This window comes from Trachinotus anak, unplaced genomic scaffold (genome assembly GCF_046630095.1).
Source record: "Trachinotus anak isolate AG129_WGS33_773 ecotype Australia unplaced genomic scaffold, CSIRO_AGI_Tana_v1 ptg000026l, whole genome shotgun sequence".
Taxonomy (NCBI): domain Eukaryota; kingdom Metazoa; phylum Chordata; class Actinopteri; order Carangiformes; family Carangidae; genus Trachinotus; species Trachinotus anak.
In genome coordinates, this window is record NW_027273877.1 from 14,397,374 (window position 1) to 14,410,286 (window position 12,913).

Below are 12,913 nucleotides of genomic sequence, written 5' to 3' on the forward strand. Positions count from 1 at the left end.
GCTGCAGACATGAGGCTGATATTATACTGATCCACACTGAGGATCTTCATGGTAAAGTCTGTTTTCTTCTTCTCTGCTTTTAGTCCAGTGACTGTTTCTCTTCAACTTTCACCTCATGACTTTTTAAAACACCAACAGAAACACATTGAATCTGTCAGACAATAACTGATCTATGATCAATAGCTGATGGTCCCAACACTTTTATAAGGCTCTGTGATGTTTGTACTGATTCCAATATTCAAAGCCAAGTTGTCATAGCAACAGGTTGTTTCATCACTTTAAATCCTGTAGGTTTGACTGTGTTAAATATTTGAGCTCAGTCACCAGGTGTCTGTGTCTCTGCCGTTCCATCAACTAGTGAATTTAATATATATTTCTATACATTTGTTCTCATGTCTCCAAACTTCAGCCTGACATGTTTGTTGTCTTTGAAAACTTGAGGATCTTTAGTAGAATCTGCACAACATGAGTTTGTATAGATGGAGCCACAGGTGGAGCTGGCAGAGTTGAAGAGGTGGAGTCACTACGTCTTTATTGAAGCAGCAGCATGTTGTCATGAATATTAATGAGAGCTGTTTTTACTTTGTCTGTTTGACTCTTTGTGGTTTCAAGCAGGAACTTTGTCTCCTAAACTCACATCTTTGATTCTTTATTCAGATTGAGGAGCTGCAGTTTGTCAGAGATCAGCTGTTCTTCTCTGGGCTCAGCTCTGAAGTCCAACCCCTCCCATCTGAGAGAACTGGACCTGAGTAGAAACCAGGACCTGCAGGATCCAGGAGTGAAGGGTCTGTGTGGTTTTCTGCAGAGTCCAGACTGTAGACTGGAGACTCTGAGGTCAGTAGATTTCAGTGAAGTGTCAGGACTAATGTCTGTTTGATCAAACTGTGTGTGTGTGTTTTTATCTGTAACACAACACACACAACTGTTGTGTTGACAATGTTGTGTTGTACTGACATGATGAAGATCCACAATAACAGAAGGACAAAGTCACTCTACTCATTTTAGACAAAGATCATTGATCAGGACAAATCTGATTGATTATCAATCATTGATCTACATCTTTGATTCTTTATTCAGATTGAGTCTCTGCAGGTTGTCAGAGATCAGCTGTTCTTCTCTGGGCTCAGCTCTGAAGTCCAACCCCTCCCATCTGAGAGAACTGTACCTGAGTGGAAACAACCTGCAGGAGTCAGCCCTGAAGGATCTCCGTGGTCTCGTGGAGAGTCCAGACTGTAGACTGGAGACTCTGAGGTCAGTAGAGGGGCGGAGTCAGTCCATGCTGCTCTCAGCAGTATTGTACTAAACACAGTTAGTATCAGAGCAAAGATCCAGTGTTTCCTGTGAACCTCCAACCTCCTCAGTGGCTGCTTTCCTCAGTGAAGCTGTGAGAGGAGAACGGGGACAGGCTTCAGGATTGGACAGAAAGACAGAGAGAGAGACAACAGTCAGCCAATCAGAGCAGCCAGAAGCTTGTTGTGATCATGTGTGTGAGCTGATGTGAGGACGACTGTTGTTGTTGTGTTGATGTGTACAGGAAATAAAGCTGATTCCAGCTGACAGCCTCACAGATGGACAGAGACAGTGTCCTCATTCATCAAACTGTCCAATCTGATCTGAGACTGTTTGTTCTCTGGTTTCAACACTAAACAGCTGATCAGTTTCATCTGTGTCACAGCTCTGAGATCAGTGTGATGGAGCCTGACAGTCCCTGGCTCTTAGTGACAGCCTCCATGTTCAGTCAGGTGATGTTTCAGAAGCAGCTCACATGTTGATCAACACACAGAGACTCTGTGTTTAAAGTGACATCAGCTGACAGGTAACAGGAGTGAATCCATCACTGACCTGTTGCTGACTCAGCACTTTGTTTCCACTGTGGACTGAGTGAAATGTGCAGAGTGAACAGACTTGATGCTGAACGTCTCTGCAGGTCTGTGAGCTTCCAGCTCAGTGTGTTCACTCCAACACGTTAACATGAGAGCTGAGAGGAAGCAGCTGCTGCACATCTGGTCTGAACAGGACTGAAGTCCCTGCTGCATCACTGACTGATGAAGTGAGTCTCTGTAAACACTGATTCATCTCCTCTGCTTTCGTCTTCTCTACACAGATGGGAGCCTCTCTAAAGATGAGAGTGGAGAGGAGAGCTTGATCCAGCAGTGACTGACAGAGGAATCAGAAGAAGTGGAGATGACTCTCAGTGCTGCAGTCTGAACTGATCTGAGAACAGCTCCACTGTCACACACAGAGTCCAGTCCACCATCATCCCTGTGTGTTCCTCTGGATCTGACAGAGCATCATCAGTGTCTCTGGATTTAAAGCTCATCAAGTTCAGCTCTGAACAGTTTCCTTGTTGAGCTTCACAAAGAGGGAATTTCACAGTAAAATGACTTGAACTCTGAAGATTAGTTTGACTCAGACGTTGAAGCCTCATGTTCTTCAGCTGAACTTTACCAGATATTATTGTAGAGGAGCAACATGTTGTTTTTATCCTCCATCTTATTGATGTATTCAATAATACTTTATAGAAGATATAGTAAATGATCATATTCATAATGTTGAATATGCTAAATATTTGTAACCAGCCCCTGCAGTGAATAGAAACCAAAAAAGTTTTTTTTACTTTAGTAGTTAAGTTTTTGAGATAAAAGTAAAAAGTAAGTTAAAGTTAAAATCTTCTCATTATGTTACTGTTACTCTTACTGTTCTTCTTAAGCCTGTTGAGATATGAGGTTTTTAGCCATATCTCCCAGCCTTTTTATATGATCATGTCTATATATCTAATGATAAGTCAACAAGTATCATTGGTTTAATTCATCATTAATTAACAGAACTTTAAATCCTTCTGTGTGGTAAATAATATTTTTATATTTACTTCCTGTTCTTTATAGCCTTATATTTGACTGGTGTTTAGTTCTGCTGTTTGTAGCAGAATAATAATTCAGTGTAAATTCAAATGTAGTTTAAATTTTCACCGACACAGTGAGGGGGGCAGTAGAGTTTCAGGAGCCAGAACAACCTCCACCAATCAGAGGTTTAGTTCAGCCTGAGAGGTAAAACCCAGGGCTGGTGAGAGCGTCATCAGCTTCATCATCTCCTCTCTTCTCTCATTGGCTGTCATTCACAGCTGATCCACAGAAATACTCTGGGCTTTGTTTACTAGAGGTTTTAATGTTGGCATTTCACTTGTTTCTTGTCTTTGTTGAACACGACTGTTTTTACATCCAGAGACTGTTGATGTGAAGTGCAGCATTATCAATGACCATAATTAGCAAATCATTTGAACACATTTCCTCCAACCACTACTGACTTATTCAATGACCTTGTTGCTTCCAATGATAATTTGAGACTCTCTTTAGATATAGTTTCTCCTGATCAAAAAACACTACAAATGAAATCACTGTGGAAAAATCATCCTTTCTGACCCGCCACGTCTTCTGCACACCGTTGTCTGATCCCCTGGTGCAGAGTGAACACTGAACATCTGTGAGCAGAGGGGGTCTTTTCTGTCCACAAGAGAAGATTAAATGAAAATCTGAAAAAGCAAAGAGTAAGACATATGTTCTCTGCTTGTATCTGTCGTCCAGGTGTTCTGTGATGTGACTGACTGTCCTCCAGAACAACACATCCAGATGTTCTGTGATGTGACTGACTGTCCTCCTGAACAACACATCCAGATGTTCTGTGATGTGACTGACTGTCCTCCAGAACAACACATCCAGATGTTCTGTGATGTGACTGATTGTCCTCAGAACAACACATCCAGATGTTCTGTGACGTGACTGACAGTCCTCCTGAACAACACATCCAGATGTTCTGTGATGTGACTGACTGTCCTCCTGAGCAACACATCCAGATGTTCTGTGATGTGACTGACTGTCCTCCAGAACAACACATCCAGATGTTCTGTGATGTGACTGATTGTCCTCAGAACAACACATCCAGATGTTCTGTGATGTGACTGACTGTCCCCCAGAACAACATCCAGATGTTGACTTGAGACCATGTGATGTGATCAGAGCAGGCACCACGCCCACCCATTGAAGTGCTGATGGGTCAGTCCACACCCATCTTCATTTAAATGTCAGCGACACACCTGTCACGTGTCATGACTTAATCCTGCAGTATCTCTTCTGGTAGTGACATTACCTTGACTTCACGGATGAAGCCTCCTAATAAAGGATGATGTTATCTCTTATGAAAAGAGTGACGTTCATCTTTTCATAAGAGATAACATCATCCTTTATTGCAGCTGGTGGAGGCAGTGCAGCCATCGTTCCACTGATTCCAATAGTTTATTTATAAAATGCCCTATCATTAGAGATTAAACTGTTCTATTAGTCAACTTCTAAGATAAAAATAAAGTGGACAATGAGAAACACAACTTAACGATAGTGATCTTGTACACAAATGGTCTGAGGTTTTGACACCAGGTTTGGGGGGGGCACTTTTACCAGGACTGTGTCTTTGATAAAAAGTGTTTATGGTGAAAGCTGTTCATTCTGAGGTCTGAAGGGTTTTCTGACCCACACCTCAGGTGGAGACAGGTAGTTCAGAGAGGGAGCTACCTGCACGGATAAAACTAACTGAAGCAATAAAGGTGACCTGGGACCAGTATCACCTGGGACTCTGGTCCACTGCTGTGATCTGGTTCATCACATTCACACAGGATAAATATCTCTGTGTACATTAGATGATCCTCCTGATTAGTTGGTTCCTCTGCTGCTTCATCTCTCTTCATCCAGAGGCAGGGAGAGATGAAAGGCCAGCACAGGCAAACACAGAGCTTTTATTAGCCTTTCCAATATGGTCAACATATTTGTGGCTGTCCCCATCAACCAGTAAAATGCCTCCACTGCCCTGGTTTCAGAGTGGTCACTGACATTGAGTGATGAGGTTGGGCTCCCAGTTCATCCCAAAGATGGCTGGTGACACTAGTGGGGACCCATCAGAGGAGTCCAAACACGTCAGCATTGAGTGTTATATTTAGTTTTTCATAAGAGAAAAAACACAATTTTTACCCTGGTAGGTGCAAGAAATAAACAGAATTATGATTTATCAATAAGTCTGTAGATCTAAGTTTCAATTAGAGCCCAGTTTCCTGCCATCAGAGACGTAACAACACACCTGATCCAGAACCAGCTGATAGTTCTGTCTGCTCCACTGTGGAGACTGTTCGTCCTACCACACTGTGGAGTGAGTGACTCAGTGAAGTCCTCGAAGGTTTCAACCCCCTGCTCCGCTTCGCTAGGTTGTGACTCGTCATCAAACGTCCAACAAGGCCCAGGCTCAGACTCCATGTAGGTCCAAAAACCCTGACCTGTAGTGGGCAAAATCAGAACTTACATTCAACCTTCAAATCTGGAAAGGTGCCCTTAAAAGAATAAAATCTGGAATATACTTAGTCAAATTCCCACACTGTATATTACTGAAAGAATAAGTTAGTAATTATAAAATCACATTAACAAAAGGTCCCAAGTCGGAGAGAACCATAGTTACTACAATATCTAACTACCTCACAATTAAAAGATACCAAAATATTCCCTCCTTCACATGGCGATAAAGTCTTGCAGGAACATGTTTCTGGTTGATGACTGAAGTCAGGTCTGTGTTTAAGACATGTTCAGGTTTGATTCTCTGACATCAGATCCGTCAGTAAATCCCTCAGTCCTGATTCTTGGAGCTTCTCCGTCTGTTAAAAAGGCCGGTTGCTAACAAGAGTCTAAATGAGACGACAGAGGTCGTCGGGGACGTTAAACGTCATCAGTCCAACATGAAACCGACCTCCTCACCAGTCCACCTTTACAGCCTCGCTGTGTTTCTACAAACTGTCACTAACTCTGTCAGAGGAAAGGCTTCTGTAGAAGAGCTCAGAGCTGAATCAGACTACAGGCTGAAGGTTAGTGGTGGTGACGGTGAAGTCATGTGACTGTGGTGTCGTTGGTTTAGAGCCTAACATGAGCTTCTTACTGCTGCTGGTTGTGTTTAGGCTTCAAACATCATAAAGTGGAGTCATTAGTGAAGATGATCCTGCTGAACCAAACCTGTCAGGATCAGAAACTGTTGCTGATTTTCTCTGATCATCCAAAACACAAGGGAGAAATCCTATTGGCTGCTTGTGGAGGGAACCAGGTGATGATGACGTCAGGGATGGACTACAAAATTATGTCATCCCTGTAGGACTGTATTGGCATAAAAAGCTATAGGATCACCAGAAAATCATGTGCTCTGTGCCTCATGCCACACCACGACGACTTACTGCACATGCACCAAACATGTTGACAGTTCACTGTGCCGAAAACCCACAGGTTAAAACATCTACAATAGACATTCAGTGTAGCAGCACATGAAATACATCAGCTAAATTTACATTTCGTATTATGCAACATTACATTTCCGCTGTGAAATAACACTACTAACACTTTTAGCATAAGTGGAAGGCATTCGCCATCGCATTTATTAGCATTAGCGGCTAGCTCTAGCTTCAGCAGTGAGGAGATATGTGACCAGTGCAGGTATTTCTCTGCAGCCAGTGACAACAGGATCCTCCGGTCGTACTCACATATATGTTTAAAGTACTCACTACAACTACTTTAACCAGCCCGAATCAGCTTTTATAGCTCTATTATCAAAGGTTAGCTGTGGCTACCACAGTCTCAAAATAGGAGGTGCATCATGTTATGTTGTCCGCTGACACTGTGGAACCTGACACTTGATTGGTTGGCTGAGCTCGCCTCTGAAGGTCACAGGGAAACGTGGTTAAAAGCAGCTGGATATTAACACTAATAAAGGAAAATGAATGTTAATGTTTTCGGATGAGGTCATCTGTATTTCTTTCTCATTGTGTCACTTATCAATATCTCCTCTTTTATTTTTCCTCTCTGTCTTTTCTTTAATGCTGGCAGATTATTTTCTTAATGAGACTGAACAGATTCCCATTTAATCCTATTTTCTTTTCAGATTAAACTTTATATGCATACATTGTTTAACCTGTGTTCAAGCTTCACATAAACTCAGAGATACATGTGAGTAATCAGCATTGAGCTGAAGGCCCAACACAAAGCTGGGATTACTTTACAGACTCTTGTGTGTCTTCTTGTAGACGATAACACAACAACCTTTAGACAAAATCTAGACATCAAGACTAGATTAAAATGAGTTTGAAGCAACACCACTTACAATAACTTTTCAGAGGAAACTGGTCAAAAATACAAATGACAAGCCTTAGATAAAAGTAAGTCCAGCCCACAACTAAACCTCTGGGCAGTCGCACAAGTCAGTCCATGTACATGATAGTTAGCAGCTGATCTTAAAGACGCCAGTATTAACTTCAAATTCTGTAGATATTAAGGACAATAGATGAGTGTCACTCAGGAAACTAAAACTGATCTCCTGCATGAAAGTTCTGTGTTTTATCTGTCCATCCATCCATCCATCCATCCATCCATCCATCCATCCATCTATCCGTCCATCCCAACCCCCTCCTCCTAACTTCATTACTCTTTACACTATGACACATTGCTCCTGTCATACTAACTTTGGCCACCAGAGATCACCAAACACGAAAATGTGCCTCTGGTTCATGATAAGCTGCTGCACAAATGAACTACGGGGCTGTTTTCTACTGGGGGACAGTCTCCACTGAGATAAGGGGGGTCAGTCAGAGTCCAGTCCAGTTCACTGAGGCAAGTAGCTTCTAATTCACAAAGTAAAACACATTCTGCAAACAGCATTGAGCTTCATACAGTACAGGACAGATCTCTGCTTTTCTTTTGGGCAGCAGCCTCCTGCAGAGTATTTTTATCCAGTCCCCTATAGAGGGCAGTCTTCCTCTATATTTAGCCTCAGAGCTGCAGACATCCAGCACAGTCCGGCCGCGGCCATGAAGAAGATAATGCACAGAACAGGGGTCCACCTCCGGCTATATATATATTTTCAATGAAATCTAAAATGTAAAAGATAAATTATTTCAAAATAAAATCCAAAATAAAATCCTCTTAAACCGACATGAGTTTAAATTTACTTTAAGACCCTAATGTGGTCAATGGATATGGTTTTGAATAAAATATGAAAAAAGAAAAAAAAGAGAAGAAAAAAGTTTAATTTTGCAACTCATGCAAAAGAGTGGATGTACAGTATATCTGCAACATGGACAAGGTTCCTCACAATGAAATTATTTCATTGTCATCTCAAAAAAATCTTCCATCTTCCATCCATAATATTTAATTCATCTTTAATGGCCATTAAATGTTAAGAGATGAGGGAAATCTGACAACGTTCTGTCCTTTAGACCCATATTTCCAGAGGTACTGGGGTACAAATGTGTCTATTAAGATATTTGACCTTTATCATAAATCTATTGGATTCTATTAAAAAGCCAAATATCTTAGTGGATGTACAAAAAACTTTCAAATCAAAAAAACAGCTCAGGGCAAAAAATTTGAGCAAAAAATATTCATCAAAAATGTGAATGTGGTAAAAAAAAAATGTCTCATTGTCTCCCGATCAACTGTTCAATAAATCTAAAATCAGTCAAACTGTCTTTGTGGAACAGGCCTGCTCTTAATAAAACATGATTATAAACATTATTTACAACATTATTTTTTCCAGTCATTTTAGTCCCTTCACACAACAAAGCAGGTAAGATATAAAAAGCAAAATTAGCTGTTTTTGTTTTGTGTTTGTTTTGTGATGACTGAAGATGATGATGATGAAGAATTTCATCTTTTATTGCTGTTTTTGTCTAGAAAAGTGTCAGATAAATGAATTTTATTATTGTGGAAATGTCACTGAATATGCTTTAAAAAACATTTACACCACATTTAAAAAAAATATATATATATTATAACTGGACATCAATCTAAGGTTGAGGAGTGTATCTATAAATACTGAATATGGTTTTAAATGAGGACAGTTTATTAATAATACAGTTTACAATTCAATTTTATTTTTCTAATTACAAATTACAAAATAAATAAATTTTCACATGCAAAATGCAGGAAAAAGCATCATCATCATCATCATCATCAAATTTTTGTTTCCACTGATGAAGTAGTGCAGACATTAAACAACATGAAACACAATACATAAGATTCACTCAGTCTAGAATAATATTAAAACAACCTTTAAAATACTAAAGGGGAAAATGATCAAAACTAGAAGGAGGAGAATTTATGTGATACAACAAGAGTAACACTGATGAGCAAAATCACAAAGAAAGGAGATAATTGTTTTATTAAGTGATTACAATTTAAGACAATAAACTAATATAAAATCTATACTTTATAAAATAACACGTTTAAGTTTAAGATGAAATGAACATTATACTGCAAAATACCTCACAAATAAAATCTGAAAATATCTTTCAAGCATTTTAAAATAAATTATTAGAAATAAACAATAGTTTCTAAAGAGATAACAATTAAAATTCAATGTAAATTACAAAATAAAATTAAGACTGGTGATAGCAACAGCATAACATTGCATATAATTTGTACAATATGTATTACATATCTACAGTAATGATAAACAACATAATGATTTAATAATTATCTTTTTGTACACAATACTGAACACTAATTTACAGACATGTAAACAGTCCCAGACCCAACCAAGACAGAATCATTTCTAATACATTAATGACAATTTAAAAAATAGAATTCATCTGCATTGTGTAATTTAATTAATACATAATAATGCATTTTAATAATAGACAGAAATTACAAATGGCCGATTTCAACAACTTTTATATTCTTATGTGACAGAACTCCAGGTTAAAAAGAGACAAAAAGAAAGTGAGAAAAAGAGGAGGAGATAGAAAAGGAGAGATAGGATGGAAAAAAGATGTGTCTGAGTGATGGAGAGGAAGAGGAGAGCACCCATGGGAGAGAGAGAGAGAGAGAGAGAGAGAGAGAGGAGGAAGGTCAGAGATGAGGATGAAGAGGAGAGAGAGAGAGGGGGAAAGAGAAAATGGAAAGAGAAGAAGAGAGAGTGTGTAGAGAGAGAGAGCTGGTGGAGGAGAAGTGTGTGTGGGTGTGTGTGTGTGTGTGAGCGTAGAGTGAGAGAGTGATTTGTTTTCAGTGAAAGGTGAGGCCACTTAGCCGAGGCGTAGAGCTACAGCGGAATCTATTACCATGTGTCAAAGGAAACACGAGAAGGGCACGACCTGACCGTGTGTGTGTGTGTGTGTGTGTGTGAGACTGACAGAGAGAGAGATCAAGTGTGTGTTGCTTTTGCAAGAGCATGAGTGTGTTTGATATGACTGTGTGTGTGTGTGTGTGTGTGTGTGTGTGTGTGTGTGAGAGAGAGAGAGAGAATGTGGATGCCCGCTGTTATCAAAATGACAGACACTCTGTGTATGTGTGTGTGTGTGTGTTTGTAGCTTAATGTGACTGATGTTATGGCTGTGTTGCATTTTGTTAGATAAAAGCATTTGGATTGATGGAAGGTGAAGAGAAAACGCTGTGTGTGTGTGTGTGTGTGTGTGTGTCTGTGTGTGTCTGTGTGTGTCTGTGTGTGTGTGTGTGTGTGTGTGTGTCTGTGTGTGTGTGTGTGTCTCTGTGTGTGTGTCTGTGTGTGTGTCTCTGTGTGTGTGTGTCTGTGTGTGTCTGTGTGTGTCTGTGTGTGTGTGTGTGTGTGTGTCTGTGTGTGTGTGTGTGTCTCTGTGTGTGTGTCTGTGTGTGTGTCTCTGTGTGTGTGTGTCTCTGTGTGTGTGTCTGTGTGTGTGTGTGTGTGTGTGTGTGTGTGTCTGTGTGTGTGTGTGTGTGTCTGTGTGTGTGTGTGTGTGTGTGTATTGGACTGTTACGTTCATGATCTCATTCTTTACAGAGAGATGCAGAGTCAGCAGACAGGCTAACGCTAACTGGCTAACGCTCGCTAACATGTTTGCTATGTTTTTCGTAACAAACTCCACAGATGAATCCAGTGTCTCAGTTTGCTGTGGTGGATCATCATGTCTTTCATTCATCATATGATGTCATCATATGATGTCATCATATGAACTGGGTTGCACCATGAGTTAGCTCTGGACACATGGTGACTGTCTAATTATTATTAGCCTGACAGTGAGCTAACCTGAAGCTAACCTGAAGTGACCCACTCCGACAGAAAACACGGCCCACCAAGTCTGCTGCCTTATTATCTACATGACTGACACGCAATGAATCATGGGAAAGGCTGGGCCAAACAGAAGACTCAGCTGGACCTGCCCAGGTGTCTCTCAGCAGACAGGTGCTCAGCTCCCGGAGCTCGGTCTGTGAAGCAGCATTCAGGGCGCTGCCTCTTCCTGCTGCGACTCTTCACTGGTTTTGCAGCAGCTGTAACAGAGTTGTGTGTTTCCACATCCAGCAGACGCAGACCTGTGTTGTCATTTCGAGCTGTGATTGTTCGTTTGCTTCCCGCTCTCTCAGCTCTGCTCTGGTCCCCAGCAGCTCCTGACAACAAGTCTGTCTCTTTAGCAGCTCCATGGTAGCACACACTGGCTGGGCCTGGATCGGGCAGCTTCCAGGTCAGTGGATGATCCCCTCAGAGCAGCTGAAGTCCTGGTGACCGGTGTACAGGATCAGTGGAGCCTGGTTCCTCAGCCAAACGTCTCCTGGAGAAAGATGATAGATATAAAACCCACTGTCCAATCAGCTGTGTGCAGACTTCAGACAGTGAAACAGCACGAACTAAAAACACGACAGGTCTGAGGGTCTAAATAAGTCGGTGTCCAGCCCAGAATCAGGGTCAGACCTGCTCCACGTTATAACAGGGTCCAGGGACCAGTGTTCAGGCCCACCACACTGTAGATGAGGTCTTACAGAAACTGTACATGAGTTTACATTTATACAGTGTGTGTGTGTGTGTGTGTGAGAGAGAGAGAGAGAGAGAGAGAGAGAGAGAGAGAGAGAGAGCCTGTCACTCTACACCTCATGGATTCTGTGGCTCACCCGAGGCCAGTGTGGTTCACTGGGGGCTGAAACACTCTAACCACACTGTGTGTGTGCGTGTGTGTGTGTGTGTGTGTGTGTGTGTGTGTGTGTGTGTGAGCCAAAGCCGCAGGCCACTGGCCGTCCTCTCTGTGTGTATAACAATATTTCTTTGCTCTTGCAGACAAGTGGAGGCAACATAAGCAGTCCTCGTCTCTTCTAAGGTATTTGAACCACAGTCAGCGGCCCCACACACACACACACACACACACACACACACACACGGGAGTGAGCAGGAACAGACCTGCAGAGGCCTCGTGCTTCATCCTCCCCACAGCACTCGCTTTTACTTCATTTCATCTACTTTGTGATTCAGCTTCATGGGAATCCACCCAGTCGTCACGGAGGCACTTCACTGAAGACGTCCTCCTGCTGGTGGCGCTACAGGAAAAGTCAGGAGAGTCGTTCCATCCTCTTGGAACCATGAATCTGTTCAAAGCTTTGTGTCAATCTAAATTCACACAGGAGCACAGTCACAGTAAGTATCCTAGGACCAGTGGTGGAGTCGGGTTGTGCGTTTGGTGTTTGTCACCTCAGACGACATGGAGGACCACCAGGTTGGAGCGATGCTGCTCCTGCGAGGTGCAGGCGGCCTCATTAGTGATTGATCCTGCAGCCTGAGAGCCTGCTGATAATATCTGCGCGTGTGGAGAGGCTGTGTCAGCATCTGGTCTCTCGGTCAACACTCCACTGGGTTTGGAACAAAACACTGAAAAAACAGAGGGGGAGGGGGGAGGTGGAGGAGGCGATGGGTAGATGGATGTGAAAACGAGTGAGCGGACTGACAGTCAGGGGAGCCATTGATCCTCCTCTCTGCTCCCTCCATCCCATCCCGCTCTCCATCGGCAGAAGACAGATAGTGTTGAGGTGGCCTGTATTGGATTTATGAGTTAATGGCCTTGCCAGGATGAGACAGATGGAGAAATAAGGAAGAGGAGAAAGACAGAGGG

The 12,913-nt window shown here is 42.0% G+C and overlaps 2 protein-coding genes and 1 long non-coding RNA gene across 9 annotated transcripts in view; 1 reads left to right on the forward strand and 2 right to left on the reverse strand.

The window, feature by feature from the left end:
* The window catches only part of LOC139609388 (CD59B glycoprotein-like), a 225,759-nt gene that overhangs the window by 31,694 nt on the left and 181,152 nt on the right, over window positions 1-12,913 (reverse strand). The window lies entirely within an intron of this gene.
* LOC139609385 (protein NLRC3-like) overlaps window positions 1-12,913 on the forward strand; it is a 175,728-nt gene that overhangs the window by 28,961 nt on the left and 133,854 nt on the right. For 6 of the 7 annotated variants that reach the window (XM_071463849.1, XM_071463848.1, XM_071463846.1 and 3 more), the window contains 2 exons: window positions 658-834; window positions 1,078-1,251. In XM_071463849.1, coding sequence (XP_071319950.1) covers window positions 658-834; window positions 1,078-1,251 — 351 coding nt within the window. The remainder of the gene's footprint in view (window positions 1-657; window positions 835-1,077; window positions 1,252-12,913) is intronic. The other variant, XM_071463850.1, reaches the window with a different exon arrangement.
* On the reverse strand, window positions 10,456-12,796 carry LOC139609778 (uncharacterized). The gene is made up of 2 exons (XR_011685354.1): window positions 12,208-12,796; window positions 10,456-11,587 (listed from the first exon to the last, which is right to left on the reverse strand). It is a non-coding gene; the product is annotated as an uncharacterized lncRNA (long non-coding RNA).